The sequence below is a fragment of the Mustela putorius genome, unplaced genomic scaffold (genome assembly GCF_011764305.1).
Source record: "Mustela putorius furo isolate JIRA1106 unplaced genomic scaffold, ASM1176430v1.1 tig00000813_pilon_pilon_pilon, whole genome shotgun sequence".
NCBI classification, from domain to species: Eukaryota; Metazoa; Chordata; class Mammalia; order Carnivora; family Mustelidae; genus Mustela; species Mustela putorius.
Window position 1 is genome coordinate 7,786,973 of NW_025421485.1, and position 23,879 is coordinate 7,810,851.

The window sequence follows — 23,879 nt, forward strand, 5'->3', positions numbered from 1 at the left end:
CAGACTGCCTATCACAAAGTTTCGCACCGTAGGCGAACAGAGAGCTTCTGAATTCGTTTTCTGAAACAAACTGGAAATGTGTCCGGGCGACCCCAGCTCCTCCTGATCGGGGCGCTGCTGCTCCGAGTCCCGGGCTGAACAGAAGCGCATTCACACGGTACCCTCCACTCTACGATGCTTTTTACAAAATATAAATGATTTCCTCGTGACTTGAAGTATATTGGCAAAGGCCTTGGGCAGAACAGCCCCCGGGACCTGCCAGGAATCCAAGTGTATTTCTGTACGGAGACAGTTTGTCCTGACTACTGTTCAGGGAGGTCTCATGAAGCCCCTGGCTGGAAACAGAAACAATGCAATGCAGCAGAAAGCTGCCATCACAGAGATCTTCAAAGATAAAAATAAATCCCCTCGGGCCTTTTGAGTCAAACTCTGGCCGGCGCTAGTCTAACCCCAAACTGTGGTATTTTTCGGAGACTGAAAGATGAAAGAGTGGATGCGGGTTCATTCCTCACTCCTCTGGTGCCTTTGGGAAAGGCTGTTAAATCTTCCTGGGTTCCCCATGGGAAAGGAAATACCTCCCACTCTCACAGAAAGAACGCACGCATCAAATACGATGGGTGCGCAGAGCCAATCGCACAGGGTGGGCACTGAACAATTACCCCCACAAAGATGATCTAGGTACTCCCCGAAAAGACAGAAGAAAGAAAGAAAGTGCGAGTGTCCCTTGCTGGGAGGGCATCCCAGAGGGGATGCGGGGGAGCGCTACGGGCGGGCCATTGAGGACCCTGGACAGGCACAGACCTGGGAATGAGGCACATGCTGGGAGGAAGCAGCTGCACAGGATCTAGACCCCCCCCCCCAAGTCGAGTGGACAGGCACAAGCAAAAGACAAGTGACAGGCGTTCCTGTGTTAGAAGCCCTGCCTGCCTCCAGCCAGGCGTTCGCACTTGTCTTAAATCACGGTGATGGCCCTGGGTGAACCGCTCCACAGAAGACTCCCTTTCTCTGAGAATCTGCGTTCTAAGGCCACAGGGTCATTTCTCAGCAGCTCTTTGTTTACAAACAGGAAGCACTTGGCCTTGAGGATGGATGACTTTCACGGTGGAAAAGGGCAAGGCGGTGCCTGAGTCCTTAGTTCAGGCAGAGTAGGGATGGCAGGGCTTCAGAACTCAGACAGACAGACAGACAGGGTGCTTCTCCAGGGACCAGAGCAGGGTCGACAGCCTTGTGTTCCGTGAAGACCACTCCCGTTCCTGTAGCTTCATCAACGCAGGGCAGTGATCACGCCCGAAACTATACCTCCTGCTCTGTCAGCCTGTTTCCAATACTTTCCCCAAAGTCTTTTCAAGGAGACTGGGCAACACAGAGTAAAATGGACATTTCCTTCCACTCCCCTTTAGGAAAAGTCATAAGGAGTGGCAAATCACAGACCAGACACTAGATGATACATCCTAACTTAAAAATCAGTTTTCCCCATAAAATTGGAACATGGTATGATACAAAACTATATATATAATGTAGAGAAAGACCATATATACACACATATATTATCTCATATATATACTGTATACATATGTAGTACACAGATCTGAAAACTTTAAGGCCCTAAGGACTTCAGAGTGCTTGAGACAGGCTCCTAGATGTCTCTTCCCACCACACAAGGTCACAGAACACACTTGCTTGGATCTAAGATAAAGAAGATTAATCTTGCCAAACTGATTTCTTAAACTTGACCTTGGATAAGATAATGAAGCCTCCAGGATAGCAAAAGGGTATTATCTTCCCAAGATTTGTTGAATGGTTCAACAAATGGTTCTACTGTCGCTTTAGTAATTTATAGTTAATAAAGGAAAAACAGACTTCTCAAAACAAACCAACCCCAAAGAAGCAATCTAGCTGACACCTTTAAAGGTGGCCTTCAGGTTACAGACCTGCTTGGAGACTCCATCTCAAACAGGCATTGACTTTCTTCCTGATAATCTGTAGGCCCATCCTGAAGACAACAGGCCAAGTTTCAAAGTTACTCCACTTGACCCACTATTAGGAACCCTTCTTCCTTCACCTTGGCAGCCCTGAGACGCTGGCCCCTTCTTGGCCCTCAGGAGCTAAGCGGACTGCTCTGATGTGGGCCCTAGGAGGGACACTTCTCCTGAAAAGTGCTTTGATGGCACAGAGGGAGGGAAGCAGGGGTAGGCTGTGGACAATTCCTAAAAAGGTAAAGCAGGGATCTGCGGCAACCCTCCTTTATTTCAGTTAGGTCTTAATGGCTTAATACTATTTTTGGAAGAACTGGACAGAGTTGTCCTGCTGTACAGGACAGACATATATAAATACATAGGACACATGACTTGATGTGCTTTGACAGTCACTAAGCACAGTCATTTAACAGATGACTATCTCTGCTACTTAACTGTGGTTTAAAAAACCTAGGTACAGGGGCACTTGGGTGGTGCAGTCGGTTAAGCGTCTGACTCTAGGTTTTGCCTCAGGTCATGATCTCAGGGTCCTGAGACGGAGCCTGGTGCCGGGTTCACAGGGAGCATGGAGCCTGCTTAAGATTCTTTCTCCCTCTCCCTCTGCCCCTCCCCACAGCATGCACTCTCTCTTTTTACACTAAATAAGTAAATCTTAAAACAAAAACAAAAACCTAGGTACAAATAAACTCTTGTAAAACTAAAGTCCGAATGTCATCACTTTGGCAAAATGCCCATTTCCCTCAGCGGGCTGAGGAAGGAGACTATGGAACTGAAAAGAAGTGTTCTCTGCATCTGGCCTTGAAACTCCAGAAAAACAAACAAACAAACAAAAAACCAACCAACCAACCAACCAAACAAACAAACAAACAAAAACAAACCAGATGCTTCAAGAGGGGAGAGCCAGGCACTCCCAGCAGGAAGTGCAGAGATCCTGGGGTACAGAAGCACTCAGCACAGGGCACAGTTGCCAGGAGGTGGCCATATGAGGCCGGGAACTTCCCCTCTGCCAGATGGCTCAGAGTGTGAGTTTTTCTGTCGTGAAGGTGACAGGTCAGCAGAGTAGCTGTGTCCCCACCACCCCAGTTCCCTGTCCCGTGCCTCTGTTACCCTTCCCAGCGCACTGACAGCCCCTGCTGTGCTCCCTGCGGTGCGCTACACATTTGCACCCCCCCAGACTCCTAGGTTGAAGCCAAGCCCCGCCCCCTGCCGTCCCGTACCCTGGGATGCTATCTAAAGTGGGATCTTTGGGAGGTGATTAGGCTCAAATGAGGTAATGAGGTGGGCAGACACCCCATGACGGGATTAGTGCCCTTGTACAATGAGAGCGAGACACCCATCTCTCTCTCTGCCACATGAAAGTGGCCATCTGTAAACCAAGAGAAAGCTTCTCTTGTCTCTCTGGGCACTGGGTCAGATGCCAAGAACCGAATCTGCTCGGATCCTAATCTTGGGCTACCCAGCGTTGGAGCATGAGCAATAAATGTCCTGTTTCAGCTCCCAGTCTCTGGCGTTCTGTGTCAGCAGGCGGAGCCAAGACCGTCCCCACAGACCAAACCTGCGGCCCGAAGACCCCATCCACCTGGGCTGAATGCCAAACCCAAGCTGATCTTCTGTTTCACGGAACTCCTCCTACCACGGCACTGATGAATCCATATTTCCATAAGCACAGAGAAACACCCGACGGCCTTACTTCTGTTCCAGACGCACTCCCGAAGCTCTTTAGGAAATGGCTGGTGTGTTCCCCCCTCCCGGGCCGAAGCTCAAAGCCGAGCTCGAAGCTGTACTCACGTCCAGAGACTCGAGGCAGTACCAGCAGAAGGCGTGTTTGCAGTTCTTACACATCATCTGGGCGCACCCCTCGTCCCGCTCGATGTAGACCTTGCACTTGGGGCAGCGTTTGATGGGTGCGTCGTCCTCCTCCAGTTTGAAAGCAGAGCTGCAGGGGGGAAAGACCATCAGTGGGAGGCTCAGCAGGGCTGGGTGGGGTGGGGGGTGCTGTCAGGATCAGCGAGGCTGCAACCATTAGTGTGACTAGAGGGGGCCCAGGTGACTTCTAATTAAATGTTATAAAATGAAACTAAGACTCCGTAAAACATTTACCGAAAAAACATGTGGATCAGCCAGTTGGATTTAAAAGCAATTATCAGTATGTACTTAGGTTTAGATGTGTGCAGACAAAAGAAATTATGGCAGAGGTTTATAAAGAAGGTGTCTGCGTTATGGGATGATGGTCAAATTTTATGTCTTTATTCATGTATTTGTCTAATTTCCAAAGGATCGATGAGAATTTTTACGTACTTTGCTATTATCAGGAAAAAATTAATAAATGTTAAAAATCCGTGCTCATCGATGAGTTAGATCTACTGGGCCTGTCTTTACAGAGTCACTTTCCTGAGAAGTCTGGTGAGGTCTGCAGTGGTTGGCGTGACGGGCTATAAGCCCGGGGTCTCACGGCTGGCGTGACACAGACTGGCTGTAACAGCCGCACCGGGCCTCGGGCCCCTCAGTGTGGGCACGCTGGAACAACACATGGGACAGGAACACACTGTCGCATCGAGCACGGGTGAACTTGGCCATAAACGGCATCAATCATTCTATGTTGCTAGTAAAGAGAGGACAGAGACATTTTGGTGTGACCCCAGAAGAATGTTCATCCCATGCCATTAAATTTAAAGAGAAAGCTAAAAAAAGTGCATGGAAACATCTGGAAGAAAAAGTGGTCAGCTGCTACAAGCAGTTATCACCGACTGTGGGAACGCATTTGTTGTATTATTTGAACTCACTGCATCAGTCCAACATCTGCAGGAGAAAAATGATCTCCCACTGGAATGAGCAGCCTTCTAGAACATAATGCCTTCTGGAGCATATGCTCACGGACAGGGAGCAGATTCTGGCATTTGGAGTACATTCTGGAGGAAGGACCTTCCACAAGCATCAGAGTAAACATAACGATTCAAATCGTTTGCCTATAGTATAAGCTATCGGATAATTAGGAGGGGTTCCTCCTCAGTGAGGTGTGGGATCCCACTGAATGTGGTTGTGTGCTGGTCACTAGCAGCTGGTGACCAGTGGGGACATCCCCAAAGGCGGCAGCGTGTCCTCACAGTGAGGAGCACGGGGTCTAGAGACAGTTCCTGACCATGTGGCTCGGGTATCAGCAGCGTGAGTGTGTCCCCTGCTCTAGGCGAGGCTATCGGCCTCCACCTCGGGGTGCAGTGGGGCCGTATAGGGTTTCTGTGCACGTGGTACACACACCCAGAGCTCGGCGGGCAGGCAGTGGGCACTCAGTAAGCAACAGCTCTTATTCTAGTCCCCCTGAAAGGTAACAGTCTCTCCTGCTCTGATTCTTGTCCAATATGAAACACACAGCTACCAGGCTGCACAGGACGGGCTCGAACTGAGCCAGGGCAGTCACACTCAAGGGCCTCTAGTGGGCCCAGGGAACACAGTCAGCTCTGCGCAAACACGAGCTGTGCACTCTGGATTGCTGCAACGTGCCCAACAGTCATGGGCACCAAACCCAGAGACCGAGGCTGCCTATCGGGTTAGATAACACTGCTTCGGTCTGAAAGCCAGTTGTGACCCTAACGTAATGGAACTAATTTCCTCATGTGAGTCATAAGCTCATTTGGAGGGAAATTGCAGGAACGGGGACAACGTTATCAGCGGAGAATGAAGACCATGTCTCAGGGAAACTTCTAAATGGGAACAGTTGAAATGCGTAAGTTCTGGTGTGGCGCGGGTGCCTAGAAATTCACGTGGTATGGATGATGGTTTCCAAACACCTCCAGGCACCTGAATTACATTTCAAATTATTATTAACAACCGTTACTATTATAAACTCAAATTTATGAAAGTAGATTAGGGCATCTTCGACCGCTTCCCGCCATCGGCCCAGGGCAGACACACCGCAGTCATCGGCGCTGGTCAGGTGCTGGACGGGAACATGCGCTGAGGGAAAAAAGAACGTAACGCAACCCTACATCATGGAAAAGGAGGAAGCGGTTCATTCTAGTATCCGAGTGCCGGCTGGATGCCCAGATCTGGGGTGACAAAGTCCCCGCAAGCCCAGGCCGTGAGGTGGGGGGCTCAGCTTAGTGGGGGAATCAGCTACACACGCAGGTGAGCTCCAGCAGAAGGTGCCTGGCGTTCCGATCAATACAGTATCTGGTGGGGGCACACAGGTGCGGTCAGCAGCCCTGCCCTGGGAATGGGGTAGCTTGATGAAGCAGGGATGTGAGCCCATCTTCGCCCGCGGTGAGGGGTCTCCAGGGAAAGAGGGGGTTGGGGGGCACGCAGGCACAGGTACAAACGTGCTGACCCGGGAGAGGAACGATGGGCCGAGAGGTTCTCCGTGCAGGTGCAGCTGTGGGCAGTGGGGCAGCAGCAGCAGGGGGGGAGAGGAAAAAGGGAGCAGCTGGTGACCACACCTTTGGGTGGCCAGTGGGAGCCCCTCGATCAAGAACACAGCCTCAACAGGCACAGGGCCAACACCATCTTGGGGAACCATCTGTGCTACAGACTTCACAGGACATCAATTGCTGAATATTACCAACTGCTTATGACTCATCCGACTTAATTTCAGGGTACATACACTGATGCTGCCCTGTCTCTCTGGGCTTCGGCCTCAGGGTCTGACCAGGGGACAAGAGTGGGGAGATGCAGTCTGTTTCCCTGCCCTCGCCCATCTTCCCGTCGGCCCGCTCTGCTAGGGAAGTGCAGCCCCTCGCTCCCAGACACCTGGAAACCTATTTTTGGCAATCCCTTTGGTATCCGCAACCGCTGACCACCTACCCTTGTCACTGTGCCCCCTGTCTCAGATCACCGTACACACGGGGGGGTCTTGGACAACTTTAGGTACCATAGGACTTCAAACTCCTCATGGTAAGAAACTGTCTCTACGTTTGTCCTTCCAGACAGGCTGTGTGTGTCTGCTTCCTGGGCAGACAGTGCTGGCTTACTGTGCCACTGCTTCGCATGGTACCTGACACATAGTCAGTTCTCAGAAATAATCAACCCACTCGCCCACCCACCCAGGTTTATTAAACGAGGCTCAAGAGGAAGAGACTGATCCAGAAGCAGTCACATCTTCTGAAGCCCCATTCAAGGACACGTGGCTTCCTTCCCTTCCTTCTCCCCAGCCCTCTGCCCAGGCCTCCCACTGTAACTGGGCAGAGGGTACCTGGTCTCTCCGGGAAGGAAGGTGATCGGCATGGTCTCCGGGCAGCCTTGGCCAGGGTGCCAGCTGGCTTTGCAGGCAGAGCAGAATTCCATGGCACAGGCTTTGCACTGCACCAGCTGTGGGCTCTGCAGGCCCATGTCCTGGAGTTGGCACACAGCTTGGCAGGTGGACGCCGGGCACCAAGTCCGACAGGGGTCCAGGAGCACTTCTGGCACAGGGAGACAAAAATGGGCAAGTCAACATCTGCACACGGAGGCTCTCGGGGGTGTTCAGACTGAGGGAACACAGTAGCATGTGGCTTCACATTTTTAATAGGGAGGGAATGTCCAGACCCTGCAGTCTTTCCATGTCCCTCATGACCCGGTGCCTGTCTGGCTCTTAGTCCACCCCTCCAGATGCTTCCCACTTCCAATCCCTCCCAAAACACACCCAGAGGACTTTAGTAATGCTGCTGCCTGTGGCTGCTGGGTAGCACCCCCCCCACCACCACACACACACCAATGGTTGGTCTGGGTTCTCTCTGAGTGCCCACAGGCCACGGTCCACTTCCTGGTCCACCTCCCCAGGGTGCAGCTTCCTGAAGTCAGGCCTGTGTCTTTGGTTTTGTGGCCTCACAACCTGGCCCAGGGCAAGGTGTGCAGGGGTCCTTGGGCAACATTTGGTAAGGAGCACAGAAAGACAGGGGGGAAGGAACATGGCCAAATTCTTCTCATCAAAGGGCTCATTTGCCTAAGGCTGTCCCTTCTCCCAAATTTAAATCTAAGCCATGAACTACTGTGTGAATGGCCAGGTTGCCTCTCCCACTGGAGACCAAGATGTTAAGAAGCCCCATTACAGTGACAGATTTTATTCTGAAAAGCAGGAGACCCTCCTGTTTCCACTCCCGCTCGGGCCCGAGCTACCCTTCCTCGCGAACCTGGGTGATTGCTTCATTCACAGCCTGTCGGGGTAACGCCGAGTCCTCGGGGAGGGGCAGTGGCAGGGAAGACCTGACAGGAAACCACACAGAACGCTGAGGCTCCGCCAAAAACCTACCACAGGCCGGAGGGCTATTTTCAAAGGCCTTCAAGTAGGCCACTGGTTTCTAAGCTTTCCAGCCACAGCTCTGGGGAAGTAACCGGAGACCACTGGGTTCTGCCAGGGAAACTTGGAAGGCAATGAAAGGACTTGGGAGCTTCCTGGCAGTGTGACTGACCGACAGCCAGGGGTGGGTTAAGTTCACCTGCATCGCGGACAGGACGTGCGCACACTGGGACCTACAGCCGCCTGGGGGCGGGACGGGGCTGGAAGTGCGCCCAGACTTCACCTACACGGGCTGCCACAGGACACGCGTAGGTGTGCCATGTTCCCCAATTAAACGAGAAGCCGGATTCAGGCCTCTAGGAATAAGCTGTGTCAGGTACAACCCTGAAAACGGTCTTCTATTCCAGGAATGAGCAAACATTCTCTGCAAAGGAGCAGACAGTGAGTATATTTTAGTCTTCGAGAGTCGTGTGGTCTGTCTCCAATGACTCCGCTCTGCTACTGTAGCCAAAAGCAGCCATGCTGATCCGCAAATGGCTGTTCCAATAAAACTTTATTTACAACGCCAGGCTGTGGGCCGGGCCACTCTGGGCCTCTGGTCATGGCTGGCCCACTCCCGCTCTAACCTAACTCTTCCCCTGACCTGTTATTTGGAAGGGAGAATTAATCAATGGCAGGAAACTATCCAGTTGGTAAGTCTAGGGAGGATATAGTAGAACCTGCTAATATGAAGGGACTCTGGAATCCAGGAAAATGTGCTACTTTTTAGCTAGATTCTGGGGTCCCCTATGAGCAGAGCACCTGCAGAAGGGCCAAGCAGGTCACGTAGCACACGAACCTCCCCAGGGCACGTGGGGAGAGCGCCTGCGCCTGCTCTGCTCTTCCCACTGGGACCCTGTGGTTCGCGCTGGTCCGGCTGGGGGCGTCAGTGAGCCTGCTGCCCTCCCACACCCTGCGGGTTCTCTCCCCGCCTCTGCTGTGAGGGGTCCGGAGGCGTCAGGGCCGGCTGGGGGCCCTCACACACCTCGCGGCCGTGCCCAACCTCCCAGTTACTCTCCTCACACGCAAACGCAGCTGCGCGGCGGCCTCATCGTCAGAGACCCAATTACCCAGCGGAGCAGAGGCCAAGGAGACCTAGTGAAGGTTTCCATGGTAATGGCTTCAGTTGCGGGACTTTTGTCCTCACGGAGCTGTGACAGGAACTGCCTGTTCCTGGGGGAGGAGATTCCCTATCAGAGAAGGAAAGGGCTGAGAGTCTGTCCCCTCCTGCCGCAGGCAAACACCCTTCCCGTGCCGCCAGGACCCCTCACACCCCCGAATACAGCCGCGGGGCTCTTCTCGTGGGCTGGCACCCACACTCCCATCACCGGGCCGAGTTCCGCCAGCCGGTGTACAAGACAGGAATCGGTCAGGAAGAAAATCCACACTGGGAAAAGAGAGCTCTTCTTTGGGGGAAGCATGTCAGTACTGACATCTAAGGCTATGGATCACATATATATTAATATACATGGGGCGTACCTCACGTATATACGATCTCTCTGATACACCATATCTAATGTTTTACACACACATGTCTGTGTACAGCACAGGCTTTCAAGCAAGGCCAGTGGCCTACTTTCTTGCATAGCAGAAGAAAATACTCTCAGCTCCCATCTCCCAGAGACACATTAACCCTAGATAAAGGAAGCAGGTCCCCAGTAGCTCTGCTTATAAAAAAAGCCCAAGACTTTTTTAAAAAGGCACTTTTCTTTTTAAACATGGTGCTCCTGGAGAAGCATGCAAGAGAGTCAGGGTTCCGGCTTCTACCAAGCGCCTGTCCAGGCTCGCGCTCCAGCCACACCCCTGCAGCAGCACATCCGTCTGGTGGAGAGTCCTTGGCCCGGGTCAGGTCTGCCTACTGATGGATCAGCTCAGCAAGTGGGTTCATCTGTCTGGGCTTTACTCTGGCAGAAAGCACCAACGCCACACAGGACAAGACCTGACTTCAGCATTCATCCGACCTGTTGTCCCAAGGATAAAGAACCTAGGAGGTCACAGATACTGCCCCTGGATGGCAAGGACTTCAGGAGCGAGGAACGGGGGAGAGAAACACCTGCCTTCTGACTCCGTGGCTTAGCCAGAAGCACGGGTGTAGCACAGTGGGGCGTGCAAGGGGCCAGCCCCCTGCAGTGGCGGCCCCCATGGGCCTCTGGAGTCTCCGACATGGAAAAGTGGGCAGTCAGAAAGAAAAACAAGCCCACAGTCTCCTTGGCAAAGACCCCAACTGGAGGAGTGGCAGAGGAGATGAAAATCAAGCTTGCGATGCCTGAAGCTAACGCGACATTGTGTCAGCTACTTCCACTTTAATGAAAGATCACGGCCGGAATGTGAGAGGAGACGTTCTAAGACACAACAGAGACAATGCTTACCACGTAGACTGATTAGGAAGGAGGTGCTGTCAGAGGACCGGGGAGCTGGGTCCTCCTCCTGGACGCCCTCCCTGAATGCATTTCAAAACGACAAAGGAGGCCGGAAGCTCCCCGTCTGATCGTACCTCGAAACGTGTTCACCGCCGTACTAGCTAGAAGCAATTGCTTCACATGAGCTCCAACATTTTAACATTTCACTCAGACAGGTCTTGGGCCACAGTAAGTCTGAGTTCATTGTGTGTTTTCACGTAACGCTACCAAAATGTTCTCAAGTAATAATAGCCTTGAGAGATTTGGTTAACATAAGTCAACTTGGCTTCCTTTTTATGCAAGGTTAAAAAAAAAAAAAAAATCCTTGGCTTATCCAAAGCACTTGAAATCACAAAGTATTTGAAAGTACAAAGTTGAAATTATTAGGTAGGAAAGTTTACCCAGCTGCATTTTTACATGAAATTCAAGGTCAGAGAAAGTTAATTTTCTTAAAACCCAAAGAACTACCAGTTTCTGTCAAGATTCTCTCTGGAAAATATTTTCAGACAAGACTGAAAATTTCAGAAATCCAAATTAATCAATTGTATAGCTCCACACGCTGACTTCTATATCGCATGGTGTTACATTTAAACTATAAACCCAAACGAAATGATATATACCATTTAAATAAACAAGCTCTTGAAAACAATTTCAATGCCATCAGAATCCTGTTTGATTAAAAAAATATATATTTAACTTGGCCTCCCACTGCCTTTTCTTTTTCCCCCCAGAAGTAAGCCCCAAGAGGCAATGCAACTACCTTTAACATTTCGTAAAGAAAGAAAGAGCTCTCCACACTTGGCTAAGCTCGTAAGCACTGGGTCCTTTCCTCTGCTCTACTCTGCTTTTTTCCCATCTCGAGTGTTTTCCTGTAAACACGCAGCCCAGGACTGCCTCTCAGTAATGCGCATCTGAGGCAGAGGAGGCTCTCTCTGTACAGAGCAGGAAGAGGGGAGAGCACCCTTGAACAATTATAGTGTGAGCTGAAAAGGTCAGAGTTGGATGCACAGTAAAATCGTGCATGAGAAGCATCATCTAAATGTGTCTGTTACTCTGCTTCTTTTCTGGTGCACCCAAGGTCCAGGACACATGAGAATGAAGCCAAACGGAAGGCACAGACTCTTTAGAACATCATTTTATGACGTTGGCACACTGCAGTGAGCCAAGCCAAAGGCCAGTCCTGGACATCCGACACATTTCAATGCTTGGCAAGGCCACCGTGGAAATGATGTCATCTCCACTCTGCACGTGCCACACGGTGCTCCTGGGAAACCCTGAGGTCTGTGGCAAGGCCTGGCTCCTGCCAAGTGGGTGTGCAGGACACAGATCTGGTCCGCACTGCACCCTACGACGCATGAGAGCTGGAAGTCTGGGCAGGTCAGTCAGCCTCTGCAGGGGCCATGTTTACAGAAGGGAGCAAGCTGGCAGGGCCATCCGAATACTTACAAGGGACTCGGGGCCGGCCCCAGGGCAAAGGGACAGACTACACTCTCTGTCAAGATGCCACCTATGGTGGCCTCCCAACTTCCTTCTGCGCCTTTGAAACTTTTAAATTCTGCAGCGTCTAAGAATTTAGTCCCGGTACTCTTAGCCCTAACCTGGCTGAGGAATAATCATGCCCCATGAGGGTCAGATCTGTTTAAACCACCCCCTGCACCCAAATCTCCCTAACGAGGTGTGTTGTAGGATTCCTTCTCATTACCGCACAGAACCCCAACAAAGACTTTCCACCTGGGAGCTCTGCAGAGAATCAAAATGACGCAGACATTTCAGGAATCTAACTTACATTGACACTTTCCTTCCAATATGGCCAAACCAGGCGCAAGGCTATCCACCGAACACGCCGCCCCCGCCGCCCCGGCTCTCCGCCCCGGGAACCATGACCCCGACCACGCCGGGCACCTACCTCTTTCAAACTGCAGCTTTTTGTATCTTTGCATAATTTCGGCGGCAACCATGCACTCAATCTAAGAAGAGAAAGAACACAAACAAGACCTTTAGTGGCTGTGCGCTGGAGCAGAGCCTGGCCGCCTGCGCAGAGCCCACGGCCCCCCGTGCAGCAGGGCACCCGGCCCACGTGCAAAACCCTGTCTGCTCAGGTGCTCGTGCCTCGTCCTCCCGCAGACGGCCCTGTTTAGGGCAGGCGGCATCGGGGCAGCTGATTGCGGTTTCTAGTCCTTCCTTGATCAAGAGCTCGACGTACTGTTTCAGGCACTGAAAAGAAAAAGAACAGAGAATCGTCTTTCAACACCTTGACCTCCTTTGGGGCGAAGACCCGTTGACGCTTAACCCAGCGCGCCACCCGGCCGCGGCTCCCTGTCTTCACTGTGCGGCTCACAGCAACCGCCAAATTGGAGGTTCTGATCACTGGACAAATATTTACAGGGTGCCCCCCCCATCCCAGGCCACAGAACGAAGGCAGCAGGTGGATCCGCACACACAACCTTGGCCAGCACCACGCTGGCGGATCTCACGGCAGGAAGAGAAGCAGAGAGGAAGGTTGGAATCAGACCTCAGGCTCTGTACCCAGCTCTTCCTACTCCACTGTTTCCTGCACTCCTTAGATCATTCTTACAAGAAGGGGAGGACGGTTTCACCTTTCGGGTGTGAACACTGAGTCCCCACAGAAGGGGCCCGACAGCAAGGGCCGAAAGCCCTGCATCAAGCCCGGCCTGGCTCGACTCGGAAATGCCCCGGCACCCCCCCACCATAACCTGTACGTAGATGCCGTCCCTCACCCCCGAATCCCACTTCCCCAGCAGTCACTGACTCCCACTGCACCCACTGAAGGACTGCTGAAAGTCGCAGCCAGACAGATATGGGGGAGACACCGCAGAGTTCTATAGAAGAGGAGGAAGCCATACACGGTGCCCATGTGCTCGCGTCCCGTCTATGAGCCTGGGAAGCCCTGGCTCCCCGGAAGAGCACAGTGAGAAGAAGGATGCGGCGTCCCCGGAGAGGCTCGCCACCGCAAGCAGCAAGAGAGGCTGGAAGGTTCACAGGAGAACCAGAAGAGCACCAACACTGGGGCTACTACGGGAAGAGGAACCAGCGGCAACCATCTCAACAGCCTCCCCACGTCAACTTCAATCACAGCCCAGTCCAGTATTTGGGGTTCATGATGCCGACACCACTGTCACAGTAACACAATTAAACGTTATCATGATTCAGAGCACCTGGGTGGCTCAGTTAAGTGTCTGCCTTTGGCTCGGGCCATGATCTCAGGGTCCTGGGCAGGGAGCCTGCTTCTCCCTCTCCCTGTGCTGCTCCCCCTGCTTGTGCTCTCTCATGCTCTCTCTCAAATAAATAAATAAACTGTATTTAAAAGAACAGTGTATGTATGTATAATAATTCAATCTAAATGGGTAAGTTTCACCCTTCTGGCACATCAGAATATTTATTCCACCGGAGACACGAGGCAGCCGTTTTGGCAATCCTCAAAAAGAGCCATTTCCCACAGAATGCAAGGCTTCGTGCGTCAGCAGCAAGACAGCTGCCCAGAGCCCAGCCCAAGGTCAGCTTGCTCTCCTCAGCCCTGCCCGGGCTGCCCGTGAGTGCAGAGGCTCCATGAACTTCCATAATGCCCAGACCTCTGACATCTCACCAGGGTGATGGTTATGGAGAGCTCCCAGAGGCCTGGGTTTGTGGTCTCAAACGTACGCCATCAAAACCCACACCAGGAGGAGGCCGGGCAGCAGAGGAGGGGGCTTTCCCACAGAGCCGCTGGCAGGCCTGGCCCCCACCCCCACTCTGGCTGTGAGCGCCACGGCAGCTGCCTCGGGGAGACAGCCACGCTATGGAGCGGTGGCCTGCGATCCTTGTGACTATGCTGTGTTTCCAGTCGGGAGCGACCTGGAATGTACCAGGGATGGCTGGGCGACTGTGAGGAGGGAGGAAGACCACAGGCTTTGGAGCTAGACAGACTCATGGAACTGCTGTAGGCAGAGGCCACAGAAGGGCTCCCTAATGAGTTCAGGCCACAGCTCCCTCGACCATAAAACAGGGATGGCCAACCTGCTGGGCTTCCGCGATTCTAAGGAAGAAGGTAAAAGCACCCAGCACAACTTCCATGACCTTAGCGACTGTTGGCGCCTCTAGTGTGTCTGTCTGCATGGTAGGATTCCTAGAGTCAGACGCATAAAAATCTACAGGAACCTTAGCCACAAGATGATGATTTTATTTTTTCTCATCAGTTTGCCTATCTGGGATCTCTGCAGAACGGTCCAATGCCCTCAGCTCTCTCTGGAGAACGGTCCAATGCCCTCAACTCTCCCAGCACTTTGCAGGGCCGTGCACCACAGCACCCTCTGGGCTCCCCGAGAAGCACACCACCTAACACCCGTGGGAAACCGCGAGAGGGCCTCTCAACGCCCCCGAACATCACTGCTCAGAATGGGCCTGCAGCCCAACAGTGAGCACATCACGTCCGGCTGGATCCCTGGGAGCCTCCGCACGGCGCGCACAGCGACTGCGTTCTGGGAGCTCCCGTGTGTTTACTCTGTAAGAAGACATGCGGATCCAAGCGTCTGGCTGGCCCTCCCCGGAACACCAGCCTAGTCTCCTTCCAGATGTGAAGAGGTCACGACTGCAAGCCTTGTTTCTCCATCTAAGCGCAAGAAGAGGTCCCAAAAGGAGGACGGAAGAGCGGGCCGAGGAACTTCTCTCAGAATAGAGACCCAGGGGCGCCTGGGTGGCTCAGTGGGTGAAGCCGCTGCCTTCGGCTCAGGTCATGATCGCAGGGCCCTGAGATCGAGCCCCGCATCGGGCTCTCTGCGCTGCAGGGAGCCTGCTTCCTCCTCTCTCTCTGCCTGCCTCTCTGCTTACTTGTGATCTCTCTCTCTGTGTCAAATAAATAAATAAAAACTTAAAAAAATAATAAAAAAAGAATAGAGACACAGTGCAAAGGCCAATGGATGGGTTTCCTGCTCTCGGGGATCCAGCGGCCTCCCTGCGGCGAGAATCTGGCAAGGCCTCAGGGCTCCCAGCTTACAGAGGAGAAGACAAAGACTCGGGGAAGTGACGCATGGACCCAAAGACACACTCCATAAGTGCTGGAGCCGGGGCTCACTTGTGCCTGACTCCAAAGCGGGGAGGGTGTTTTTTGTTTTTGTTCTTAATTTCTGCCTTCTTCCTCAATGAAGCACTCTTTCATGGGCAATCATTTAGTAATTTAGTACGAACTTCCAGCTCCCTCTGACTTTTTTTTTTTTTAAGTAGGACATAGAATTGTAGGTACTTTTTTTTTTTTTTTTTTTTTTTGAGTAGGTTCCACACCCAGCATGGAGCCCAATGCAGGGCTTGATCTCACGCCCTGAGATCAAGACCTGAGCTAAAATCGAGTCAGACCATTAACTGACTGAGCCACCCAGGCACCCCTGTTGTATGTACTTTAAGCTGGAGAAGTCCCAGTCACCCTGCAATGCATCTGTACAGGTCCCTGATGCTCGGAGGCTATGACCCCAAGCCCCCCCACCGCCGCTGCGGGGAAAGACGCTCCTGCAGGTCGGGATGGTGCCGTGTTCCCAACACCCTAATGGGGAGTAGGGCCCCTCAAGGGGTGGTCAGGAAGGCTTCCCAGAGGGGACACACTGGCCAGAGGGACAAGGGCATCCCAGGAAAGGGGGCATCTGCTGCACAAAGGGCCGAAGGGAGGAGGGGGAGCGTCAAGAGCCACAGAATGTTCCGGGCATTTCATTTTCCATTTTGTCTTCCAACTCTTGGAACCCAGTTCCAAGAGGAGACGGCACTGCAGATTTGTTTCAGTTTCCTGCCAAGGAGAAGTGGGCCACAGAGACCCAGCGGCCTTGCCTGAGCTACAGCAAGCCTCTGCGCTGTTTTCTCACTGGAGGGTCTGCGGGCTGCTGCAGACCCAGAGAGCAGGAGAAAACCGCGCAGAAACTGTGCTTCAAAGAGCCGGAGTAGTTTACAATCCTGGGGGATCCACTCCTTATGAACAGGCAGGACAAGAGATTGCAGTGAGACCCCAGCGGTGGGTCCCCAGCAGATACCATCTGAAGAACAGGGGCCCGGGAAGCACAGCCCTGGGTCTGACTCCCAGCCTACCCAGCTCCCAGCTGTGCACAAGGGACCATACCTCCCGGGGCCCCATGCCACGTGCTGTGGGAGGAGCGAAGTTGCCCACCACCACCAAGCCTGTTCCAACCACGAGGCCAACCCAAGGTGGCCATGGTCACATGCCCAGGCAGGCACTGTGTGTCTTCCGTGGGTGTCAGCACGGCAGCCCCCATGGCTATAGCTGCCCCGAATATTAGTGCACGGTGGGCCGTGCACACAGGTCAGGACCCAAGGAACGCACACCCCTCTGCAGGCTTGTGCTTACAGATGCCCAGTAAGGATGGGGAGCCCCAGACCTGGCGTGAAACACTCTCTTTGAAGAGCACCAAGTCGGAAGTCCACAGGTGTGAGTTTGTCACCTGTTTGGGGTTTCTAGATCGGTTCAGCAGGCAGGACCTGCTTTTGAGAGAGGGTGTGCCAGAACCGTACCGGAGGCGGCAACTCTTGGGGGGGCTTCCTTCAGCACAGTCAAAGCAAAGAGAGAGACGAGCCAGCTATGGGTTACGTGAGGACAGGGCTGGACGGGGGCTCGTTCAAGGAAGGCAGAGCACAGGGTGCTTACTCCCACGTCAGGCCCACACGAAGCACAGCGACCCCAGGAGGGCTGGCTTGACCACAGGTGTGCCCCACACCGCAGCTGGTACCGGAGAGGCAGGAGGGGGCCCGGGCCACATGCAGCAGTGGGGGGCTTCGCGTGGGAGGTGGTGGGGACTCCTCCCAGTGTGGCTGGAGTGGATTTACCCCGGTAGAGTCTGCATTCAAGAACTCAGCCTCAGAGGGGTGAGGTAAACGTGAGTGGGGCGAGAAGACCAGGTAAGCGGCTCAGGCCAACTGTCCCCGACAGGGCAGTGTGCCACCCTGGCTTCAGGAAGTAACAGTGACGGCAGCTCATCGGGGGAGCTGGACACATCCCACTGCCTGGCCTGGAGCCAGCAGGGACTGGAAAAATCGACCATCAAAATGAGGCGTCCCCTATGGAGTCCTGCAGGGGGTCCCCGGCCCCGCTGACGGAGCGCAGGAGGACTGTTCTGAGAACCCGGCTGCGGCCAGTAACCGGCAGGCTCTGATGAGGCGGGACCAGAGCGGGGCACAGGGTGAGGCTGAGGGAGATCTGGAGGCGATGGTTAGGATGGTCTGAAGAGGACTCAGTCCCGCTCTGACAACTTGGGGGCTTTTCTGGGGACTCAGAGGCCTTGGCACCACTGCTCTACACGGAGCGAAGAGCCTGGAGTTGAAGCTGGTCTGCTCCTGCACAGAGACCAGGGAATCCTGGACCCCCTTCTCCTGAGGCAGTGGCTGCACTCGCCGGCTGGGGCAGGGGTGAGAGGCGATCCCGGAGAGAGTGTGAACCCCTCCTCTGCAGGGGGCACAAGCCCCTCCCTGGGGAGGGGGACACAGCCTCCTCTTTGGGGGCCGATGGTCCTCCCTGGGGTGTGGGAAACACAGCCTCCTCTGTGGGGGGACATAGCCTCCTCTGTGGGTTGTGGGAGGCAGCCTCCTCCGCAGGGCGGCGGGGGGAGGAGGCAAGCACAGTCCCCCACCCCACCACACCTGTAAGCAGCAAATGCGGACAAGGCTTGCAATCAGCTGATGTGAAAAACCGAAGTCACAGAGCAGCGAAGATGAGTCTTGAAGCAAACCTCACCGTCACTGCAAAGACCTCCCAGCGGAAGGCAAGCAGAGGCATTGTGGAGGGAGGGTGCTAACACACAGAGAAGCCGTCCTGTCACACACTCAACAAATACCGATTTGCTCTGCACCCAAAGTCTACGAGCCAACACTATGGAAGGCAGAGAAGTCTCCGGGGGAACTCGTGCTGATGGGAGAGTCAGTGCATTTCTGTGTGCGGCTCTGTGGGGTCTCTGTGTGTGTGCGGACAGAAAGGGACACAGATACGTGACTCTGAGGCCCAAGTGGCGGACAACATGAGTCCGCGCACGGCTGCTCAGAATCGGGACACCTGAGGGATCCTTCTGTAGAGGGAGGCTCCACTCACTTCCCCTCAGTGCCCTAGGCTGTCTCGACTGTGCACAGAGCTGAGGACTATTCCAGCAAACAGAAACCGACGACATGCTTGCTTGTGGACAAGAAGGGGCGGGGGCACTGCTAAGAATCTCCATCCGGGGACCTTGCCCACGACGGGGCAGGGGTCCAGGGCCCTAACTGCGAGAGACTTGGATGGGTCTCCTGGGTGAGAACAGGGGGGGCTGGGGATGGAGGGTCAGGTGCACATAACAGGGGGAGAGAAAGACCCTGCGTGTCCTTCCGGGTTGGAAGGTGCCGAGACGCAGGGGTGTACGGAGGACGGCTCGTGCCCTGACCTGGAGTGGCCCGCAAAGGACACCAGGGCAGCCCCCAGGCCTGTGTGTAGCTTCTCAGCAGAACAGATGCCAGGGGTCAGAGTTTTCTTAGGGGCCGCTAGCAGACACGCTTCAGATCAGGACACAAGCGCCAAGTGAGGGAGGCAACCAGAGAGCATTCTGGAGCGGGACAGTTCATCTCTCTGAGCTGCGGTGTCTCTTCATGAGATGGGGGAGTTCTGCCCACTTCACAGGATTTTATGACAAGTGAGATGAATGTGGTATGTCACCAGCAATTAACAAACGGTATTCCCCCTCCTGTTCTACCCACAAGGCAGAGTTTGAGGGAACCTAGAAGACAGGGATAAAGACAAAAATGACTGTGGCGTGCCTGTGAGCAGTGGGGCAGAGAATCCGAGGGCCTGGGTGATAGCTCGAGACCATGCACATCAGGGAGCAGGTCTGCACAGGGACACAGAAAGGCCTTGCTGAGCTACGTGTCCATACGGCTGCCATCTTGGCGGCGGGAAGTCCCAGGCCATTCTCAGCCCCGGACCACAAGGTATGCCTTTCCCCATCGTGAGACCCAAGACTAGGATGAGGCCCTCTACAGCACCGGGCCCCAGCCCAGAGAGCAGAAGCTGGGGAGCTGTGCCCCACAGAGGCCTAGGGAACTCAGAGCCCCCAGGAGCCAACGTGTAGGACAGATGACCCACCTGTGGGTCATCTACACTGACAGAGAGGCCTGCTTTAACCACTGACATAGTTAGTCTCTCCTGGAGACTTCATCTGAATGAACCTGAGCTGAAGGACACTTTGAACACCAGCCCCCCGCACTCCCTCTTACCATGTGGTGAGCCCCAGCTGGCTTCCTCTTAACCTAAGACACTAGGATTTCCTAGACCCGGCTCAGATTAGAGGGAGAGGCAGAGGGATTGCAGTTGCGATCGTGAAAGTAAGAAAAGTAAGAGTAGCATCTTCCTCACGCAACACAAGCTGTTGAGAACTCAAGCACCGACCATCCCAATGACAGACACTTTTCTGAGCGTCACTGTGTGCCAAGGCTTAGGGAACAATGAAACAAAATTCCTGCTCCTCTAGGGGGGGTTATCGGTAAGGGGATGTTACAACACAGTGGGGCAGAAGGAACCAGATACAGTAAGAGGAGCTGGAAGCGCCCAGTAGTTCGGAGCAGTTGCGGGCAGGAACTGAGGATGGGGGAGGGAATAGGAACAGGAGCTCGGAGTCTGGATAAAGACAGGGACCCAATTACATTGGTGGCATTTCCACCCCAAAGGGTCCGAACTACAGAGGGTCATCTGAGCTAGCTATCAGAGAAAGTGTGAGCGGATAGAGCCACGTGGACACCAAGCAGAAGTGGGACTGTCGTGGTGCAGGGGCTGAATTGGGAGGGTTTTGCTAGGAAAAGTTTCCACCGGGCTCTAAAGTGGCCCCTCTGAGCCAGCCTCGGGTCGTCAGCTGCCCTACCAGGCCAGAGCCACCCAGGGGGCAGTAAGCTTAGGGGCTGGACCGTGGGTACATTTTCCAGTGAAAATGTACGGCACCGCCCACCTCAGGAGCCACGGCGTGGCCATCGTGGAAAGAGCACTTGACTACAAACCGCAAGTCTCAGCTTCCCCCACCGTTAACTACTGGGGGACCCAACATACAGAGGAGGCCTCAGCGGCCGTCGAGGTCAGAAGCAGCGCCTGCATTTCAAGGCAGAGATGCCTGACCTCCCCGTCCTGGATTCCCCTTGGGCCCCTCCCTGCTTGAGGTCAGCGTCCCTCAGAACCTAACAATAATCGTCCAGTCACTAGAAGAGGGCTTCCTGCCTTCCCGACAATTTTCTCTCTTTTCTCTTTCCCCCCTTCTCCTGTCTGTCCCCCAGAGAAGGGGCAGTTACGACGCCTCTGGCCGCGGCCCATGGTGGCGGGCTGGGGTGACTTGAGGCCCCCACACAGGGAAGACATGGGGCGCGGGCACCTCCCCCACTCTCAGTCTGTCAACACACAGGTGCCTCCTCTGTTCTTGCTGCAGAAACAAGTGCAACTGTTTTTTCAACATTGTCATGTTTAATACCTGGATGTGAGAAAAAATAAAATAAAATCTCCACTGTCCTGCTCTCTCTTAGAACTGCAGACGCCCCTCTTCGTGGGGACCGCGCTCACCGCGCTCTCTCCCCTCCTTCAAAGTCGGCCCCCTTACATTAAGCACTTGATGTGAATTGGAGTTGCTTAAGGTTTTCACTACAATTCTCTAGAAATAGAAAACCCAAACAACAACAAAGAAAGGAGGAAAGGTGGGGGAGGGGAAGAGCCGGTGACCGAGAACCAGCAAGGTCGCCCACGGGCACCGGACAGGTAGGACTGACTCCACCCCTGGAGCCCACAGAAGACTCTCCCTCAGGTAAGAGGGAGGCAACCTACAGAAAGGAAGCCTTGACTCGGTCCTGACTGCTCCCCCTCGCCAGCTCTTCCTCTAGAAATGAGCCGAGTCCCACGGCCGGTGCGCAGGGGCTGGGGGTCCCCAGCTCTGCCTCCCCCGCTCCCCTCTCCCTCCCAACCTTTCCCGTCTCAGGAAAACGTCAAAAGCAATTTCCTGGCCTCCAGGCTGAAGTGACTTTCCTGAGGCTTTAAGGAGCTGCATTTCTCGCAGATCAGCACCGAGGCAGACCCCCCCGTGGTGTGGTCTAGCGAACTTTTAGTGACGAGCAGCGGTCAGTCCTGGTGGACAAGGTGTTTAAGGGGTACGGAATCCCGCCCCCCAGGAAGGCAGCGTCAGAAGATGGACACGTGAAGGTCAGCAAAGCCCCGTCTCGCTATCTCCGAAAGAGACGCGCCGCCCCTCGTGCCCACGTCCCAGGGACATCAGGAGACATGAAGTCAGGTCTACGCAACAGGGGCGGGGAGGGAGGCCGCGGCTCCTGCAAAAGGGTGGGGAAGGCTGTCTGGTGACAGATTTTCACCTAGACATTTGAAAAACACACCGGCAGGCCACCCAGATGGTCCATTTATAACACGGTTAAATTCAGAAGCAACTTTTTGGGGTTTTTTATAGTTGGAAGAAAACATTCTTTTTTTCTGGACTTTCTTTTTTATTCCTTGAATGGGAAGAGAAATCAAGTAGAATTCAAGAAGATGAACTGAAAATAAACCCCATATCCTCACTTTCCCTTTCTGAGGGGTGACAGGCTGGGTATGAGTGAGGCCCGAGGGAGAGAGGTCCCTGGGTCCCTGTGGTCACTAAGAGCAGATCATTAGGCCCCAAATAATGCTGGCTAAGGCACACGGAAATTTAAATGCGATTTCAGCATCCTCGGGAGCGTGGCGCGGAGCAAGCTGAGGGGAGTAGCCAGTATCCCACATGGTGTCCTCCGTGTGCACTCACTAGCTTAGCACCTTGAGTTATAATCTCAAGGATGCAATCATTAAATTTAAAATGAGGTGTGGTAAAGCTTTTTCTTTCTGGAAAGGAAAGCACACATCATGATCAGCTTTCCTGAGCTGCATTTCCAGCTTCTACAACTCCGTTTAACCTCTAACTTTTGCATCGCGAGCTCCTGGGCTGGAAATCTACTGGGGTGCCTGACGGATTCCAAGGCGCATTCTTCCAGGAACTGCATGAGAGACTCTGTCCCTGGCAAAGGTGGGGTCCAAGGTCACGAAAAACAAACGCAAAGGCTCCTCCTGGAAGTGTTTTAACCACTGTTTTCTCCCCAAGGGACCAACCAGAGTGCAGAAGATGCACTGGCACTGGGCGATGGTCGTCATCTGCTCCACTGGATACTCCCCGAGACACAGCTTGCACGACACCAGCGGGTCGAGGGCCAGGTCCCACGTGGGCCGGTACCGCGCCGTGGTCATGGCAGAGCAGTCTGAAATGAGAGAAGCGCAGGCCGTCAGACCCCCTTGTGCGAACTCACTGGCAGAACCGAGGCGGGGATCCCTTCCGGCTGCAGCAAGATCCCTGGGAAGGGGCCCACGGTTCTAGACAACGCATTTGGGCTCCCTGGGTTGTAACCAGGGATTCCTGACTTGGATCTGTGGGGGACCCCTTTCCCACACAGCCGGCATGATCGTGTCGACCCTCGGAATGGCAGATGACCCACCCAGCCCTCCATCCGCCCATCCGTCCATCCGTCCCTCCTTCCTCTGGGCACTGAGTAAGTCCTCTCCCGCCGACCAAGCACCTGGCCCAGGAGACCAAAACCTTCGCAAGCATGGAGAGGAAGCTTCTGCTGAAACAGTCTGGTACGATGAAGCTGCTCTCCGGTCTCTGTGTTGAACCAACCCCGGGGGAGCAGTGGGTGAAGCCCCCTCCTCACGCTCACGGCCCTCCAAGCAGAAGGCACCTTTCCTCAGGGGCTTCCAGCCATGCTGCCAGGGGTCACCTCACCCTCGAGAGTCAGCATGACACCTCCACCTCCTTGCACACGCGCAGGTTTCCTAACATGTGAGCTGGAGGCCGGCAAGGGCCTTAGAGCAGACTTGCTCACGTGCATGGGCCAGGTGCGCCTTACAGGGCCTGGCGTCTAGCAGACTCTCCCTACACACGAATAAAAGCCCCTTCACTTCCGCATCCTTCCCAAACCTCCCAACCTGCCCACAGCCTGCCTCCTGACAGCATGTTCATATTTATCACACCGATTCCCACCGCTAGCTGCTTGGGGAAGGCAGGGCAGGTGTGGGCCTCCAGGTGGTAGCTCAGCACCTGAGCCACAGTGGCCTCTCCGCACCTGCTGGTTAAGTGAACGGACACATGCTTGCCTCTAGGCAGGCACATTCTCACCCTGAACTCCTGGAGCCTGACTGAAGCTAGTGAGGGCCAGTGTGCTCCTGCAATCAGTAAGCATGTTCCTTGCTCCCCAAACTCAGAAAGGAGT

General features: G+C 54.1%; 1 protein-coding gene across 3 annotated transcripts in view; it reads right to left on the minus strand.

The window, feature by feature from the left end:
- The window catches only part of RNF144A (ring finger protein 144A), a 107,512-nt gene that overhangs the window by 13,522 nt on the left and 70,111 nt on the right, over nt 1-23,879 (minus strand). For all 3 annotated transcript variants that reach the window (XM_004745745.3, XM_045084914.1, XM_004745744.3), the window contains 5 exons: nt 22,726-22,871; nt 12,729-12,833; nt 12,526-12,586; nt 7,159-7,366; nt 3,765-3,912 (listed from right to left, as the gene is read on the minus strand). In XM_004745745.3, the coding sequence (XP_004745802.1) occupies nt 3,765-3,912; nt 7,159-7,366; nt 12,526-12,586; nt 12,729-12,833; nt 22,726-22,860 (657 nt within the window). In that variant the 5' untranslated portion in view covers nt 22,861-22,871. The remainder of the gene's footprint in view (nt 1-3,764; nt 3,913-7,158; nt 7,367-12,525; nt 12,587-12,728; nt 12,834-22,725; nt 22,872-23,879) is intronic.